Source organism: Acipenser ruthenus, chromosome 39 (assembly GCF_902713425.1).
Source record: "Acipenser ruthenus chromosome 39, fAciRut3.2 maternal haplotype, whole genome shotgun sequence".
Classification (NCBI taxonomy): domain Eukaryota; kingdom Metazoa; phylum Chordata; class Actinopteri; order Acipenseriformes; family Acipenseridae; genus Acipenser; species Acipenser ruthenus.
The window spans coordinates 2,544,724-2,564,051 of record NC_081227.1 but is presented as its reverse complement, the minus strand read 5'-3'; the positions used below and the strand labels follow the sequence as shown (position 1 = coordinate 2,564,051).

The window sequence follows — 19,328 nt, the reverse complement described above, 5'->3', positions numbered from 1 at the left end:
CTTTGCAATTTAAAGAGGCTGTTATTTAGGTTGCCTGCTGTTTGCCCCATTAATCTAGAACCCACTCCCTCTCCCTCTTACCTCCACGTGCCCGCTGCTGGCACACAGCAAGCAGACTACCCTGGGAGTGATTGGCACTGAAGTGAGGATGCTGAGCCCGCCCATCTCCCACACATTCTCCACATCGCAGTCCTCCTGCAGACACGCACAGACAAGTCAGCACTGCCCTGCAGCTCGTCAGCATTCAACAGGGTACATGCAGCTCTGCTTTAAATATTATATCATGTGCAAAATCACTTCTGTGTAAGAGACACCCTAAACACAATGTATTATCAAAGATTCCACTCGTGAACTTCTAGTGAACATTTTTACTTTAGAGCCGTATGCACAGGATGATATCTCTACACAGGATAAGATGCACTGCATGTTAGACCATTCCTTAACAGTGTTTTTTAACCGACAAATGTATTTTGCATTGAACCTCCATTCATATTTCCGAGGAAGTAGTTTCAAATTCAGTTTTCTGTGTGTATAAAATATCTATGTATTCATTTATAAACCAGGTACTCCGTGCTCCTCCTGCCTCGATCCCTACCTTAAAATCCACTCTGATTCGATGCACTCCGTCGGAAGGCAGCTTCTGCCTGGTGTTGCCTCCATTCGAGGGAGTGCTCAGCAAGTTTAAAGTACTGCTCTCCGCTCTGCTGGGAAGCAGCTTCTCCTGCAACAAGCGCACAAGCAGGAGTGAGACCCGGGGGAGACCCTAGCAGACCTTGGAAATATGTTGGGGCTGGATGGGGAATACAGGGGTCTGCAAACATGCTGGGGCTTCCACTAAATGTTTAAAAAACTTTAAAATGCTTCAAGTAACTCAATAAACCCAATGACAAACGTTTCGACGTTTGCTTCCCATTTAGTAAGCAGAATATACTAAACTAAATCCCTCTACCAACAGCAAAGCAAACAGTGAACAGCGTCCGTGGCTGATGTCTTTAGCTTAGTGAATGGCTAAACGCACAGCAGGAGCAGTACGGTTGGGTCTAGTTCTCATCACAGGAAAGGACCTTTGTGTGTCATGCGACGCCCCAGGGGAGTGCCGAGCGTGTGGTTTTAGCTGAGGGACTGCTGTCATACCAGAGATTTCCTGTTCTATTAAACATACCCACCCCTCCACCAAACTTAACACAACCAACAGCATTGCCTTTATCTCTGGTCCACCTGGGGGCTTTAAAACGACAAGCCAAGGAGTTTAAAAAGATTTTAAAATCTGAGAAAGATAGATTCAATCCCAGCAGTCCCTCAGTTGAAACCACACCCTGGTCCCTCCGCTCCAATGGGAACCAGCCTCGCCCGCAGCAGTACTCTGAAGCGTGTGAACGATTATTCTTCCCCCAGGTTGGCAGGCAATACCTCAGGAAGCGACTGGAAAGAAAGCGGGGTGAAAGCTTTCGCGAAGCCGGCCCGCAGTGAGTCTGTGGGGGTTACCTTCTCTTTGGGTTTCTGTTTCGGGGGGACGGTGGATCGGGGTGCCTGTTTCTTCTGCTGCTGCTGCTGCTTTGGCTCTGACCCTGAAAACAAACAGGACAGTCAACACCGCTGCACAAGTAACACAGGAAGCACAGACTGCTGGTTACAATGACTGACAGCGTTTTGTTCTTATGGAGGCAGCTAGATCAGCAGACATCCAGTTGCTTTGTTTACCTGTCTCTGTAGCCGGGGTGCTGGCGGATGCTTGTTGTAGCTTCTTTTTGGGCTCGCTAGGGGGTGTTCGAATGGCCCCCTCCTTTTTTGAGGGCCCGGGGCTCTGTGTCTGCTGTTGGGGGGCTCCATTGGGGTGGGCAGGGGAAGGGGTGTGCAGCAGTGGCTGTTTGCGCTCTTTCCTGGAGGCGGCAGTAGGAGGCGCTGTTGGCTGCTTGGGGTCCTGTGGGAGGGCAGTGCTGGGAGGTGGGGGCCTGTCCCACTGGGGGCTGTGCTGCTGTTTTTCTACGCTGGGTTTTGAGGGCGGGGTTTCGCTCTTCTTGCGTGCAGGCTCCTCCCTTGCAGAGCCTCCCGAGGGCGTGGCCAGCTTCTGATTGGTCTCTGAGGAGTGACTCTTTGCGGAATGGGCAGTCTCCTTTTTTTCTTGCACTTTGGTTGTTTTCTTCTTCTCCTTCTTCGCCGCTTAAGAAAAACAAAAGTGGCCGAGAAAAAAAACATGTTAATATTTAACTGATAAACTGTGGGTACTGCCCACTAACGGTGAAAACAACAAAATCGCAGGTCTTGTCCTGTTTCTGTCCCCCTACCTTTCGCTTGCTTCTGAAGGTACGCTTTCGAAGGCATCCACTGCAGGTTCTGACACTTCCTCACCCTGTGGGAGTACAGAGATGGAAACCAGTGCATTACTGGGCGAGAGCCTATGCAGAATCACAATCTATTGCACAGGACACTTCCAATAAAAGGCTCACACTGACACCACAATAGGCTAAAACTGCTAAAAAACTAAAACATTTATTCCTAAATAGGTACGGTTCAGCTAGACCTGCTTAAAACATCAGTTTTTGCAAACTGGATTCGACTGGCACAAAAAAAGATATTTAGGTCCAGCAACTGAGAGCTTTAAACGTAATAAATAAATTGACAGATTGGACAGATGGAATGGATAAAAAGATGATACATGATGTGGATAAAAAGATAATGTGGACAGAGAGAGAGATAGATAGAAAGCGACAGATGGTCAGATACTGTAGATGGCGAGATAGTCCCACAGATCTGCAGTCAGACACACACAGGCATACAGACAGACACACAGACAGGCAGACAGGCAGGAGCACGCACTTGCAGCACTGCTTCTTGATGTTACGCCCCCCGAATTTGGGCTTGTCCAGGCAGTTGGTGCAGACCCCACAGTCATCCGGCACCTGACAGCCTGGGCACTGTCCGCAGCGCCGCGACCGGCGACCCTTCTTCACGGGGGGCTCCTGGGGGGTCTTGTGGCGGGTCACGGGCTTGATGGGCTTCACCGGGGGGGCGGGGGTCTCTGCTTCCTCCGAGCCGGCTACCGAGGACTTGTCTGGAGGAAAAACAAACATTCTCAGATCAGACACGGGCACAAGCTTTACAATGCAACCAACCCTGACTGTGCTAGAGTTACAGTAACAAAGACTATTCTTTATGTACTACATGGCACTGTCTTAGAAAATACTGGAACCGATTGTATTCTGGGAGCTGTACGTACAGTATCTCATTTGCTAAAGTCTTTCTTGTTGTGCCTTTGACAAGTAAACTCGTTGCTGGACCTCAGTGTCAGCGGTCGTGTTAGAATCGCTAGTATCGCTGGAATGGGTTTCCACGTGGAGTGTGTGCGAGTGCTTACCATCATTTCCCATGGAAGACAGGATCTTCTCTCTCTCCTCCCACGGCAAGGCACTGAGGGTGGGCATGTCGTCGGGGAACACGGCTCGGTTGCGGCCCAGGGCCACAGCCGCTCTTCGGCACACGTGTTTGATGCGGGGCCCCCGGACCGAGGCCTCGGAGGAGTCGCTCTCCTGCCCCTGTGTCGAGAAAACCAGAGTCAGTCACCCGGAAAAAGAAACGCAAAGACACGCACGCACACACAAATACACACACAAGCATACATGCACAGAAACACTCTGCACACACCCACTCTACCATACACATGCAAGTCAGTCACAACAACACGTGCCCATGCACTCAAACATGCACACTCAAACAATCATTTTGAATGTTTTCAAAATTAATCCATAAACGTTTAATAACTCAAAAAGACTGGATAGTGAACGCTGTCTTTCAAGTTTAATGTGGGATCTTTTGAATCTTGCGAGATTATTGATGAGGGTTAAAAAACACCATCTTTGATATAACAAACCTGCACACTCTCTTCCACAAACTCCTATTGTATAGCAGTTTGATCCATTCCAGGTATTAATACAAGCTTGATTAGCCATAGTGTGTGTAGGTAACAAGCTCAGGTGTGTCTTATTAAAACTCCCAGTAAAAAACCAGGAATGGACCGAACTTCTATACAATGGGAGTCTTATTTCCATAAACGCTCTCCCTCGTCATTCTGTTTCTCTCTGTACAGGCAACAGCAGACTGTCCAGTCATTCAGAGACCTTGTACATCTCTACACTTCATTTTCTGTGTATCGGCTGTTTTCAGTTTCAGGGCTATGTTAGCGAGTTTCTGTACTGGTTTTAGCAATCAAAAAACTTCTCGCATTGACTCATAGTCATTCATGCGAAGACATGCCAAGCTGGGACAAGAAAAGCAAACCGACATGTTATTTTAGATTAGAACAAAACCTAGTGAACAAGGCAATCCATCAGTGCAATTACAGTGAGATCTACTTTTAGTTATGTATCATGACACTTTAACCTGCCTTTCAACTGTTCGACTGGCTCTTGAGCATCTTCAGTTATGAATATGCATGTGTTTCAAAGAACCCTGAACTCAAGTAACTTGACAGAATGACTGCACTAGGACAGCTACTTGAACACCTTCAGGTGTTTAATACTGAAAAGAAAATGTAAATGGACATGGCCATACATGGTAGTGCATTACATTAGTCGTGCTGTTTTGTTGTTTTAAGTGAAGTATCTGTCCTGCACTGCTACCATTCCTGGCCCTGCATACGCAGTGTGTAGAGTTAAGGGAGGTCTATTCGAACACACATCGAGAAGTAGATCATCCAGTTCAAAAACCAGTAAGAGGATCACTTTTAAAAAGGCATAAATATATAAACACACTGTATTATGGCGCACCTACTCACACAACTTGAAATAACTATTTAAGGAATGTTTGGGTAAGGGCTGTTTTTTGAAAGCCTGTTTTGATTATTAAAATCAAGCTTGCATTTCACCATTTTTTTCCCCCAGTTGTTAGAGAGCGGGTTTAGATTTTTAAAAAAGCACCCCATTCTTTTCTAAACCATTCTTTCACATTGGCGGTGGTATAACTGCACTTTAAAAGGTTAAGAATGAAGTCCTTCCTGGGTCACCTGTGTTTTGGGCTGGTCGGAAGTCTTCAGGGACTTGCTCTTCTCAATCTTGTACAGCTGGGCTTTGGCCTTCTTTAGCAGGTTAGCCACCCTCCTGTCGGCCACCTGCTGCTTCTCCACCTGCGCCAGCATGGAGCCGAGGGAGGGGGCAGGGGGCTGCTTGTGAGAGGGTGCAGGGGGCTGGGGGCTCTGCCGGGCCACAGAGAGGGTCTGCTGATGGCTCTTCTCCTTCTCCTTCTCCCCCGTCTCCGAATCCTGGCCCTTTTCTGAGGACTTGCCCTTCTTGGACAGCCGGCTCTTGGGGACTCCCCCTTCAGGTGACCCCAGAGAAGAGGGTGCCTCAGTGGGGGGTTCCACTGAAACCGATTTCTTCCGTCCGGACGTCTTTTTGGAGACCGGCGAAGGGGAGGCCCCCATTTCCTCGCTCTCTTTGCCCTCGAGGGAGAAGAGGGCGCCCTGGGAGTCCCCTCCAACGCTCCCCCTGCCTTTCCGCTCCCTCTCTTTACGACTCCCCAACTTGTTCTCTTTCTCTCGATCCCGCGCCCTCTCTGTCTCTCTCGGGCTGTCTTTCTCCTTAGCTGACAGCTCCCTGGACCCTGAGCTTCTCCGCTCCTTGCTGCTCTTCCCTGTCCCTCCTCTCTCTGTCGATTGGGGAGGGCTGGAGGTGAAGAGAGGGAAAAGCGGGGAAGTGGAAGAACTACCTCCTACCCCTACTCCAGAAGAGAATGACTCCCCTGCAGCTGCCCCTTTTCCCAGACCCCCAGCTTGCCTCCTACTGCTGCCTGTCTGGTATGAATCAGCCGGTCCCTCGCTTGTAAGACCCATGGAGCCCGGAGAGAAGCTGAAAGTGGCTGGAGTTAAGGCACTGGCTGCCAAAGGGCTGGCAGCAACCCCTGGCAGAGAATTTGAATGGGTGGTGGAGCCCGTGGCGCCGGTGGATAAGTGCGGCGCCACGGGAGAGAGCTCGGGGGTCACATTGCCACCCTGCTCCCCAGACCGGCTGCTTCGGGTCCTCATGGAGTGAGACGGAGACCTGGGCTGCAGTCGCAGTGGGATGAAAGAACGCCGTCTCCTGCGGCGCTGTGTGCGACTGGCCGAGGACGAGGAAGAGGAGAGGGCAGAGGACTGGAGAGGGGAGGAAGAAGAGGCCTGGCCCCCCGTGGTTGAGGACTGAGGGGAAGGGAGGGTGACGGACTCAAAGATCCGGGAGTGGGCCTCGCTGGGGGTGAAGCGGGGGGCGCGGAGTAGAGGGCTACGCTTGTGGGGCTGTGTTTCGAAGTGCGAGGAGGGATGGTGGGGCTGGTGATGGAGAGGCGAGAAGAGACGGTTAGCCGCTGCTGCCGTGCCACCGCCACTGGGAGTGGAAAATCCTGCGACTGCTCCACCGGCATTAGGGGGCACCAGACCAACGTCTTCGGGGGTCAGGGGAGGGGGCCGGAAATTGTCGAAGATGGGTTTGCGGATGAGTCCTTCCTTGGCGTACTTCGCGGAGGAGAAGCACTGAGCCTCTGCGCGGGAGTGTTTGAGGGAGGTCCAGCGGAAGGTGGGCTCCCGCAGGATGGACTTGCGCTGCTCCTGCAGGGGGGAAACCACAGCGGAGGCGGGCAGGAAAGGGGAGATCCCGGGAGGCAGGATCCAGTGCGGGTGGGGGGAGTGGTGCTCCGTGGAAGAGGCTGGCTGGCTGGACTGCGGTGGGGGGGTCAGAAGAGGGGGTGGGGAGGACGAGGAGGAGGCAGTCGATGAGGCTGGGTGGGAGGACAGCAGCGTAGCCCCGGCTATGATTTTCTTAGCCCCGCCACTGTTGACGCCCGCCCGACCCCTACCAGCCCCCTGGAACCTGCGACCTCTCCTGCCTCTCTCCACCACCGCCACCTGCTCCGGTTCAGAAGGAGGGGAGGACGGCCTGGAGGCATGAAGCAGCTCTGCTTCCCTCTCGCCCTGCGAGGACGGGGACCGGTCAGGCTCTTCAGAGAGGCCCTGGGTGCCTTCGGAGGCCTGGGAGTCTGTGGAGGTGTCCAGGCTGGGGCTGCTGGACCGCGAGGACTCCCCGGACGAGAGTTGGGAGGAGTGCTGGGAAACGGCGCTGGATTTCTCGCTGGAGCCGCAAGAAGCCGCGCTGCTGCTGAATCGTCCGTTGCTGGTGCCGTTGTTGCAGCCGCTGTTGAGGCCTGCCAGGTTTGTGCTGTGAGCAGGAGCAGGAGGAGGAGGAGGTTGTGGTTGTGGGGTGCTGGCAGAAGCAGCACAGACAGAAACAGAAGGAGCAGCAGCAACAGGAGGCGCTGAAGGAGGTGAAGCCAAAGAAGAAGAGGCCACTGCAGCAGCTTCCAGTCGGGCGACTTTCAGGTGGGGAGGTGGGGAGACAAAGCTGGCCTCGTCCTCGATGAAGCGCTTGGGGGTCTTGATGATGCGCGAGGAGATGGTGCTCACCACGGGCATGACGAACTTGAGCTGAGTCCTCTTCCTTCTGATGCCTCCCTCCAAGCCGCTGCCCACCACGCTGCCGCCCCCAGCTTCCTTTTCCATCATTTTCTTCTTCTGCGCGCCCTTCTGAGCCCCCTTCTTGGCGCGCTGCAGCAGCTGCTTGGCGATAGTGGTGTCCGTCCGCTTGGGAGCAGGCACGATGCGCACCTGCTTTACTTTCCTTGGGCTCTGGCGCACCCCCACCTCTTTTCCTAAACCTGTCCTGGTGGGGGAGGTGGCCAGGGAGTGAGGTTGCAAGGCTTCTAATTCTGCTGCCCTGAGCTGGGGGTCTCTCTCCCGTCGAACCTGATGGATCTTCTGCTTCCGAGGCTCGGTCTCATAGAGGGCGGCTGGCTGGGAGGCAGCAGCAGCCTCGGCTTTGAGACGTTCTGCAGACGGGGGGCGTCCCCGCCTCCTTCGCGGGACAGCAGGGACCGGTGCCCCCTTCCTCCCGATCACTTTGAGTCGTGACTTGAGCGGGGCGAGCTTGACTGCACTCAGCCGCTTGATTTTGGGTATCCTTGCAATCTTGGGGATTCTGCCTACACCGTACTGCTGCTGCACACACCCCAGGGGTGTCCTTTTCACAGCTGCTTTCTTGTCCCTCTCGTTGCCCTGCTGTTCTTGAGTCGTCTCCCTCTGGTCCTGTGGCCCTGGCTGGGTGTGGTGATACTGGCTCCCCCTAGGCCCCCCAGTGCCAGGGGGCCTCCCTCGCTTCCTTTCCCCTGAAGCTGGGGGCCTGCCTGGGGCTCTCTTTTGCTTCTCAGGGGCCTCTGGAGGGCTGGCCGGAGAGGTAGGGGAGTCCAAGGCAGACGTGGTCCCGTGTGCAGTAAGGGCCCTTGGAGGCCGACCCCTAGGTTTTCGCTCCTGCCGTGGTTTGACTGCGGGGAAAAAATAGAGGAACTATGTGAAGCAGATAAGGAGAGTTCAGGGACATAGAATACTGGGCTAACCTTTTATCTAAGGCTTTAACATGTTTAAAAAGTAAACTCAAATCCTCAACGACATAGTATTTTAAATTTGAACTTGAAATGTATGGTACCTTGATACATAAACCACTATAATTTAATACTGCATGTGAAAATCTGTGTAACAGCTGAAACAAATACAAAAGTACAATATAAATGCAACAATGCTTGCGAGTTTCATGGTAAACGACGTGTACCCAAAAGGATAAACTACAATTCTCAACCTGGCTTTTGTCTTAGAATTAATTAAATAGAGGGGCACTGTTTTAACTACAGGCAACCCCAGATTAGAAATTACCATGTGACTCCACGCACACTAGGACAGTTCAGGCTTTTCAATTCACACCGCAATGCATTCTGGTCCATTTTAACGGTCTCAGGTACATTTACCAGAATGCACTGGGGTGTGAGTTGAACTGTCCTAGTGTACATGGAGTCACATGGTAACCCTACCCCAGATTCAGTACACACTGTTATGGCAGCACAATTACACTGCTGTATAACTGCGCTCCTGTTTCACTGCGTTACCGTACCTCCAAAGGGCCTCGTTGAGCTATATATTCTTCTGTTTTCATGTTGTGAGCTGAATCCAACAAACGCGTCTTCCTACGGGTGGGGGGGAGCAAAAAGAAATGATTAGACTCAGATATCTTGCTGTCAAGAAGCTTTGAGGCCTTGCCCAATAACTACTCCTCAGGCTGATTGTGAGGAAGTCATCTGATCCGCACTGCCCCTTTATAAAGCGCTGTGAGCAGACACGGGTTTGCCCTGCCTGAAAGCCCCTGCTTTACCCCAGTTCCTGCTGTTTCAACAGTACTGTTATTACAGGGTCAGATCTGGCTGTGCAGGATTTCACCTGCCTATACTGGTTTGACAGTTTTGCTTCTCTTAACCTCTTTCTCTAGCTCACTGATGTTGTTTTGCTGGTTGGAAGGCTCACTTGGAAGATTATTTTACTGTGAGTTAATACGTGTAGGGTCTCTCTTATTGTATAATTCTGTGCAGCTTGGCAAAATGACATCTTATACAGTACGAGACACCCTACACACAGCGTATTAACTTATAAATGAACCCTACACCCTAACTTAGTATAAATGAAGATTGTACTCTTCACATGTAAAAAATAACATACTTCACTGTCAAGTAGTTTCTGATATGTGATTTATAATTGTGATAGAAGTTGATCCAGGGCAGGATGTGGAGTTCCGGTCCTCACTTATAACCATGGCAACCTCGTTTCCCACAGAGACAGATTCATGCTACAGACGTTCTCCAATCAACGAGCGTTTCAACCCCCTCGTAACTTTCAAAAAAACAGTTCCAGGAAAACGAACGCTGACCTTAGCAATGGGGTTTTCCAAGGGAAAAAACACAATACCATGACTGTGGCGTCTAAACATACCAAGCTTGGTACGTTCCCAAAGGCAGGTATTAAACAGGCTTCATAACCAAAGATATTAGTGAAAGTATGTGTCATCTTGAGTTTCTTAAACTGTCATGCTATTTGAATTGCTTTCATAGCTTTGCAATTACTCGGAGTGGTTCTGGGTCCTGTTGATCGTGTACGGAGGTAACCCTAAAGCTGGCTTGCTTTGAGATTGTCTGGAGCATTCGAAGAGCCGGGACTGAGCTGCCTTCCTCGGTCCCTTCAGATCACGCATCACATAAAACCTACTGTGCTGTAAACCTTCAGGAGCTAGGGAACTGTGAAACTACACCATAGCAGTTTAGTGCAGTCACTGTTCACTGGGGTTAGCGGCTCACTTGCAGTCTGGCTTCATTTCCAAACTAGCGTGCTGTTTGGTTTCCCACGTGGAGCGAGCTTGCAGCCATTGGGTGAAGCAGACAGATTCAGTTTGAGGTCAAGCCAGGGGCTTCCCAGAAATGCAACTGTGCAACTCGGCTTACTCAGATCCACACACTGACTAAAAGAGTTATGACATTCACCAGAGCCTCGTCAGCCCTCCAGAGCGAGCCTGGTTACGCAAGCAGATAGAAACTGAAGAGCTCCTCCACTTGCACCAAACTGACCTACAGCACAGGAACTCTTAATCTAAAGCAGACAAACATAGGATGACTGGGAATGATGCTAACGATGCACTGGTGAGACATTCGATTTTAAAAACCTGGAAACTCACAGAATCTCTTTCAATCTGTTACCTGGCAAGATCCCAATAATTGGCTGCGGGTGACAATAACATATTTTTTTAAAGTGCATTCCTCAGCTATCAGTTCAAGACTGTCAAAAAAAAAAAATTCTAGATCAAGATATAAACCAGTCTGACTTAACAAACGTCACTTCCTTTAATCAGTTGCATTTAATCTGATTTTAACAGGCGGTTCAGAATCCTGCAGGTGCAACACATTGATCGCTGACACAGGTATCTTTTTTTTTTTTTTTTTTGATGTGTGAACGTTTTTTTATTTATCATCATCATCATGTTAAGTGTTACTATCTCGGCATCTCAGAACAAGAGGTTTTTCAAGGTCTAGTCGAATGCTTTGCCATTGACTTGAGCAAGTTTCTTCTAGAATAAAAGGTGACAAAACCGCACAGGAGTGCAGACTCCCCCGAATGTGTTGTTTAATAAATTAGTCCTGTGATATCCCTAGTGACGCAGCGCAGCCTAGCAACAGCTGCTGCTAAGGATACCTGCAACCTGGAGACAGGATTCACTTCATTAGCAGCAGCCACTCCCTTCCCTGTCACTCTCTCTCTCTCAAGGTCGGTAGAATGGGGAATAAAAAGAAGACCCTACTGCTGCCAGACACTGACAACTTGAGTTAGCACTAACCCTATCACCTTAGCTCTAACAAGGCCACACTGACTCTCCCCCAGTCCCCCAGCTCCAACCACCAGTGTCCACTTCTTCCCAGCTGTGACACTGGTGCACTCCACTCTACAGTCCTAGCAGCAGTCACATGACTCTAACAGAAAAGCACGCTGCAGCTTTAAAGAAAGCTCTGGGGTTTTTGCACACAGCACTACGGGATGATAAATAGCCTTGCCTTTTAGGATACAGCAGCAGCAGCACACCTCTGACACACACACGCATGCACACACACTCTCTCTCGCGCTCAGCCTTCGCTTTCTCTTGCCACTCCCCCTAGCCCGCGAGGCACTCTACAAGATGTAAACAATTCAGGACATCTGGGACACGTCTGTTGGTGGGAAGGGGGGGGTCGGGTTGGGGGGTCACCTCGTAATCAGACACCACAACAAAGACATTGGCAGCTGCAGCTAGGAAGGGGGGCAGGGCTTGTGAGCTAAACAAATACAAAAAAAAAAAACCATGCCATTAGGTAACCAGGGGGTGGGAACAGACAGGAGAATACAGAAAATCTAGACTAGAGAAAGGGCTGAATTAAAGATTAGGGATGGAAAGGTAGATCAGAGTAAAGAAATAATGCCTCAGAAAACAGGGATGGAGAGAGCGAGAGGAAAATAAAAAGGTATCGAGGGAGAGCACAAAGGGGTGTCGATGGAGGTGGGGAGGCAGGGACAGGGAACAGGAATCAAGTACAATCAAAACAACGCAGGCTTGTTAACCCTGTGTTGCACGGAACCCAATTCCATCCACTGAATTAGGCTTACTCAACTGCACTGGGAAACATTTGCGTCGGTCTGCCACAATACTATACAGAACTACAAAACATATCAGACTACCACTGACTATGTACATATATAACTGTCTGGGAGTGCAATACTATATACTTGATCCAGACCCATCTGTCCTCAGTACAGCTGACTATCGCTCTGAACGATTCACTTGTTACCGGATGTAGTTTGCAGACAGCCTCCGCTGGACTCTAAGATAAGACTTTTGACAGCTGGGAGGATGGATTAAATAAGCTAAACTTTACATATTAATCTTGGTACAACCCCAATGTAAGTTTACCATGGTCAATTTGCATGGTACTTCTGCAGTTTTTCAATGCTTATGCATTTAACATGGTATAAAGCAAAACTTATCATACCACGGTGGACTTTACCATGCTTTATTACACATTGCTATGCTTTTACTCTGGGAAGTGTTGTAAGGGACAGACTGCAAGGTTAATGTTGATGTCATTTATGCTTCAGTTTGGAATATGCAGGTATTCAGTTAGAATAAGCAATTGATCAAGTTACTGCTGCTCTCTGGAACCTATCCACTTTCATACTGTGTTTCTAATGCAATCAGACCACGCAAACAACATGCAAAGACAGGAGGATGCAGCAGATTATTTACAGAACTGTGTCTGAAACATTTGCATTCGAGAGAACCCTAAGCGCCTCTGCATGATAAAAAAGGGATCATTATTAATGCTGATAAGGCAAACAAAAAACTGGATTTGAAAGCATTGTTTATCGCACCTTTAACTGTAGCGGTTACAAAACTTTCCAAAGGCTGTTGCCAGGGGAGGAGATTCTCAGGTCTGGGTTCAAACGCACACCTGTTGCAGAGTAAATAAAAGCACTTCTGCATACACACACTAAAATAGCATGGGAAACTGCTAACTTGCAAAGGCACCTACACTGTACCTACAAGATGCTCTGGTAGCGAGCTTCCTGTGTGGTTTTGCCTAGGGAAATTGTTTTGCAAACAGGCCACAAGAGACAGAAGCAGCATCTAGCCCCACACCGACCCTGAGAAACAGGGTTTGTGGAATATGCATCGGTTTCTTCCTGTTCCAGGGAGTCTTGCCTACATTTCTAGCGGACTGCCTCTGCCTATTGACCAGCTGGAGAGGGATGGAATTACAACAAGACCCTCTTCCCAAATGATCTTCATTGGCAATACAGAGAGTGGCACTATACCGGCAGTGGTACTGTACCAGAGGACAACGCTGGCAGCTGCAATGGTGAGCAATTATTAGAATGCAGAGATGGAAGCAAGACTCCTAGTGCATAGCAGTTCCCCCATTCCAGGTTTTACAATTAGCCTGATAAGCCACAGTGTACAGGTAACAAGCTCAGGTGTGTCTTAAACTAGTAAAACCAGGAATTAATCAAACTGCTATGCAAAGGGAGTTTCATTTCCTGAAATGGTACCCATTGTGGGAACTTTTTAATATTTCCATATACAAATGGCATGCACTACAATTCTACCATTGTACTACATCCTGTAGAGGTTGCTGTGTGGCCTTCCATTGGTTCTGCAGGACAATGCAATGAGTCACTTCAAACAGGAATGAGTCACTTGACATCCCACCAGGATTATCTCATCAAGCTCATCGTCGAAACGCCTTTCTTTGGCTTTGCAGCGGATTTCTAAACGCTGATCCACAGGGGGAGGGGGAGCCCTCTGGGTGCTGCAGGAGGCTGTCAGTGACCCAGCTGAAGTCATATTCAAGATTGCTGCTGCATCTGTGGTCTCTGCTGTGGAAAACCACACAGCTTACAAGGAAAGAGCAGTACTGAAACCGCGAGCAAGAACACAACACCACCAATACTGCGCTGCAGGAGGCTCTCAGGAGACAGGCACACCAGGGTCACCTTCATTGCTGGTGAGCGTGTACAGCACAATTACTCTGTTCACACGCACACGCAAAACCGATCCTTTCGTATTCTCTTGATACGGGAAAACAAATCATTTTACACAACAAACTCAGTCTGGGTTCAGAGGAATCAGTGCGCACTGCCTCTAGCTCAAAAGTGGTTTACATGCAGGATTTTGGAATGGATTCATCCAATATGTAGCTTGAATCGGATTAGATGGTGCATATAAAAACGGGGCAACTAAGTTCATAGGTGTTTCAATGCTGAGAGAGGTTCTAGCCTTAAATTGGTGTACTTAACACCACCGCCGTGCTTGACAGTTGAGAGTGCGGTACGGTACAGTACAGTACAGTACGTGTACACCGGCGATGTGGCACAGTCCAGGGTGAGAGGTTCTGAATACCACTGCAGCAATCCTTTTCCATGCCAGCTTGAGCCCCTCCAGGGACTACCACAGGCTTAATAATTCACAACTTTGAGAGGTTACAAAGCTGTCTAATTAAAGTCAGTCATGCGTGGGGTGATCAACCTACAATGTACTGGGAGTCTTATTTTCACCTGTCACTCCGGGCAATACTATCCGTGTTATTCCTGCCTTGTGGGCTTTCTCGGATGCACTCCGCCCATCCTTTCAAAGGCACCAACCCCACCCCTGCTCTCTGCCCTGTGGATATACAGCAGGCTTGTCTTCAGCACTGTCACACACTTTCACAGGCACTAAACCAATGCCTGTACAGTACCTGCCCGCTGGACATAGTAAATAGCCTGTTTCATTTGTGTGGGAGCACATTACTCAGCTAGACCAAAAGGTGAAGATGTTCAGCACATAATGTTTTAGCAATTCACTGTGGTACACCACAGTAAAAGCATAGCAAGCTGTAGTAAGTCATTGTAAAAATGAGGGAAGACACCATGGCAAGATGCAAGATAGGCGTGGTAAATGCCTAGTATACACATGGGGGGGGAACCACAGTAAAATGTAAAGCTAGGATGATGATGTCATGACAGTACCTGCATTCTGGCTCACAGCAGAACAGTGCCACTATTGTTCCAAGGGGAGATTAAAGCTAAGACAGGACGAGATGAAGAGAGACAGGACTACTGTATTCAGCACTAACAGGGCAACAGCCCAGCATCAACGCGCGTGTGACTGCTCAGAGCGCACTAGCTTTATTATTTAATAAGGATTTATTTATAGACTGCCTGACAGCTGCCTGGACTAGCAGGTACAACATCTCTACTGAGTACAAAGAGCAAGAAACCGAACAGACATTTCTATTAGAGTGCAGGAAAAAGAAGAAATAAACAGATAAAAGCACCATTTTAACAGTCTCTACTTATGACTAAGAAAGAGAACAACCACTTCAAATCTTTTTATTAGAATGAAAAAAGTGTTATGATTCTGAAGGAAACCCCCTGCTTGTAGATCGCATAAGTAAAGAAAACAGAAAGAACTCTCAGGAAGCAGCACCTGCACTGAACTATGGACAGGATTGCATTTCCACTCACTGCCAGGAGGCTGAACTGCAGTGCCAAGGTACTTCAAACACACCCTGCTCTTTTACATCCTTGCAGATTTCTTGGTTCAGTTGATACTGAACAGACTACACACACTGCAGCTTGGAGGCACTATCGTTTACCTGGTCTGCTGAGGTGAAAAGACCCAGGTGGTGCGAACACATAACCCAAGAACAAGGCCTAGAACCCAATAGCTTTCTTTAACCGACCACTTACCTTGTTTTAAAACGATAACACATGTTTGCTAGAATGTGTATCTTTCACAACAGCACACTTGAGACCGACTTAGGTAATGGAAGTTAAAAATGGCTGAGCTGTAATGAATTATTTTGTTAGCTCCCACCATAGGATACCATGAATGGGTTTACACCAGGGCTGCCGGGTTTATTTACCCTGGTCTTTGATCCACCTGCACCCTGAACCACACAACTGAACAAACTGGACCTCCTCCCAGGTCTTCAGCAGTTTCTTATTTATGATACCTCTAAAACCTGGGAGGATCTTCAGGACATATTTGTGCACCGAACAGGAAAGGCTAGCCTTCAGACGTGATCTCATGTTAACAGGCAGCAGACACACCTCAGGCATGATACGGTTCAACTGCCGAGGACCTAACTGTACACTTCCTCCTCTTGTTGTCTCAACCAGGTTTGTTTTTCATTTCGGTACCAAGATAAAGATAAAAAAATTAACAAAAAACAGAAACACACTGCTTGTCTGCCTGACAGCCTCTTGTAAGCAGAGGAATCCCCCAGAGTTTTCGATGGGGGTAAGGATGACTAATATCAGCAACCCAAAATTAGAATAATCTCTGCTCAGCTCAACCCTGCCCAACTCCTGATATGAGTCTGATTCCCTCCCCGTCAACGATCAGTCAAGCAGAAACCACAAGAGCGGTTGGCAAACGGAAAGCAGAACCAGTCACAACATGCAAGGTGCAGCTCGGGAAACACGCGGGACCTGCACACCCCTGTCACCTCTACTCTCTGCCTCTGTTACGGGTCTACTGCTTGTGCAGGTAGAAACACATTCAGCCAGGTGGGACCCTTTGACTCGTCTCACTTCTCTCTCTGTGAAGGTGCTCTGTCTCCCTGTGCTTCTCTCCTATGTCTCTTTTCCTTTCATCTTTCTTCTCTTTCTTTCTTTATCACTGTGATGACCAGAATCGACAGCGAAGGCACTAAAACTGAAAGAGGCACCTAGAAAACACACAAGCACAGGTCAATAAATGAAAATGCAGAGAATTACAATAAGTGCTAACATAATGCCTGGTCTTCTACCTAGACTGACATCAGCAAAATGTTGCACCATCTGATCCATAGGAGCTCTGTCCTTCATTTGAAACCATGTCTTGTCTTATGCTGTGGATCCCACAGAATATTGAACAAGCTTGTCAAAAACCTCATGAGACTTACTGTAAAGAAGCACACATGTGCATTTTAGGACGTGCACTACAAAACAGTGCATTAATATCATACATACAGTCAGCTACTATTGCAGGATGAAGTGCAGCAAACTACTTCAAACATCATCAATCATCAGGAGTAGTAACTTGGAGTTGAACGACTTGAGAGTCTTGCCCAAGGTGGTTGTAGAACGGTTAACAAGTTGTTACAATGCAGTTAGACTGAAAGCAGTTCAACTGCGTTATCGTACTCTGAGTCACTTTGCAGATTGCAGCTGTAAATCTCTTCATTCTATTACATGACCTCACTGTTACCATCCAAATGAAAGGGCTCAAACTACCTTCATTTTTAAACATATGCGTGCTTGGAAAAATGAAACTGGTCTACTAGCTACAAGAAAGAGATTGAAGAGCTGTCCTGGGTGCCCAGGTTCTGAACAGCGACGGCTCTGTTAATAAAAAGAAGATGCTAGGCGAGCCCCGTTGCCTGTTCACTAAATGAGAATGAAGCTGTGACCAGGCGTGTGACTAATTTATTCTCTTTCCAGCACGTCTCAGAGAGAGAGAGAGAGAGAGAGAGAGAGAGAGAGAGAGAGAGAGAGAGAGAGAGAGAGAGAGAAAGCGAGAGAGAGAGAGAGAGAGAGAGAGAGAGAGAGAACCCAGTCCTATTTACTTTATACAAGGCTGTTTATCAGTAGGACTACATCAGGCTGCTGCAACACTATGAGCAGCATCATTTCAAAACGTTCACAGCAAACTGAAACGAGACACCGAAACAAAACAGCCTCCATATTTTTTGCATAGCAACAGGACGTGTGTGTTTTGGTTTCCCTCTTAGCAACTGCATAGTTTCCTGGCTCTTGTACAAGACGCTTGGTTCCACAGTCACATCTTTCACCTCTATAGGCCCTGGCTGCTGTCCAAAGATTCAGACCAGAGACCGGGGCAGCGTGTGCCTGAATTCAAACACGATACCTCCCTTCAGACACCGCAATAGCTACATGCTTTTTCCCCTTCGAGGAAATACAGAAAACACTGTTCACTTCTTGCACAAACAGTCAGGAGTGTGGATGCAAAGACAAGAGGTGGCCTATCCGGTTACTGCCAAGGACTGGGAGCCAGGAGACAACAGTTCAAAATCCTCGCCACAAAACTGCCTCCGTCCCAAACTAGTTGAAAGTCCAGATGCATGGGAGCAAATAACCCAAACAAAACCACAAAGATCCTTACTGGAAACCAGGAAGCTTTTGTGCATATAACAAGTCTGACAAAGCTCCTTGATTGCCCTGCGTGTCTCACACACTGAAACTGAAACTCACACTCTGCCCCTTGGCAGCTGCCTGTACCCTGCAGCGTGACTGCACTGGAGCGGAACAATTCGGTTTAGGCGAGACCTCTCCTGAAAATGACATCACGGTGCTGTGATCACACTGCCACTGCACGCTCTGGCGGCCCATTCCATTGGGATTTGGCTGGCTGGCTGTCTGCCTCCTCCCTCCCTCCCTCCCTCCCTCTTTTTTTGTTGGCAGGCAGGTGGTGGTGGTGATGAAAGTGGTTTGCAGAATCTTGTCTCTTGGCACGATGCAGGTTTTGGTCAGCAGTCAGGTATTTCATGACAGCCTAACCACACCATACTTCTCTCTTTGCTTCTTCACAGCTTTGGCAGGGGTCCTAACCCATGCAACAATACCGCTTTGAGAATAATCAGTGAGTTTACACAAGTGGGGATATTTATTTAGAGGGATGCTGTCTGGGGAAGTTCAAGGCAGAATATAAGGTCAAAGTGCACAGTACCAAATCAAGAGAACTACAGGGTGCCAAAACAGCATGTGAAAGCACTACTTGCATAAGCTAAACTGTCCGATTTCTAGTCACCGGCAGTCACGGGTGATCTCCGTCAGTTCGGCGCTCTCTCCACACCCCCAGGGCGCGACAGCTGGCTAAATCTGGATCTCGTGTGTCAGCTTTCTGCAGCCGGCTCTGTGAACCGCAAACAAGGGAAGCTGCTGAAGCCCGCGCTGACAAGAGGCTTCTTTTATTAAAAAAGGAAAAGATAACGTTAGCACATCCCTGTAGGGGAGGTCCTTCTCAGCGAGAAACAACATGATGACCCTCCAGCATTTCCTGCATAAGCAACACACTTCACACACTTTCCAACAATCGCATCTAACTAGGAGTCCTGAGGGGCAGTTACGTGACTGACTGGTGCAGTAGATTACATCAGCACCAGGCAATTACAAGACAACTCTATAGAGAACAATACGCCTGGCTCCTGTATTAGACATGTAGGTAGACAGATAGAGAAACGGCAGTGCGCGTGTAGAAAGACAATTAGCTCTGTATCAATAACATCCCAGGACCGGTATTTATAGACAAGGAGCGCTTGTGGAATGTCAGTAACACTTTTCTGTTCTACAATGAAAAAGAAGAAAGAACGAATCATGTTTAACCATTCTTCCAATACAGACAGACAACCCCCGGTCTTGTTTTCATGAC

The 19,328-nt window shown here is 48.7% G+C and overlaps 1 protein-coding gene across 2 annotated transcripts in view; it reads right to left on the bottom strand.

Annotated features, from left to right (window-relative positions):
• The window catches only part of LOC117962449 (histone-lysine N-methyltransferase 2A-like), a 43,615-nt gene that overhangs the window by 22,655 nt on the left and 1,632 nt on the right, over positions 1-19,328 (bottom strand). For both annotated transcript variants that reach the window (XM_033995867.3, XM_034913140.2), the window contains exons 2-10: positions 8,961-9,033; positions 5,000-8,340; positions 3,356-3,533; positions 2,818-3,052; positions 2,286-2,350; positions 1,702-2,160; positions 1,486-1,568; positions 596-721; positions 82-195 (exon numbers count right to left, since the gene is read on the bottom strand). In XM_033995867.3, the coding sequence (XP_033851758.3) occupies positions 82-195; positions 596-721; positions 1,486-1,568; positions 1,702-2,160; positions 2,286-2,350; positions 2,818-3,052; positions 3,356-3,533; positions 5,000-8,340; positions 8,961-9,033 (4,674 nt within the window). The remainder of the gene's footprint in view (positions 1-81; positions 196-595; positions 722-1,485; positions 1,569-1,701; positions 2,161-2,285; positions 2,351-2,817; positions 3,053-3,355; positions 3,534-4,999; positions 8,341-8,960; positions 9,034-19,328) is intronic.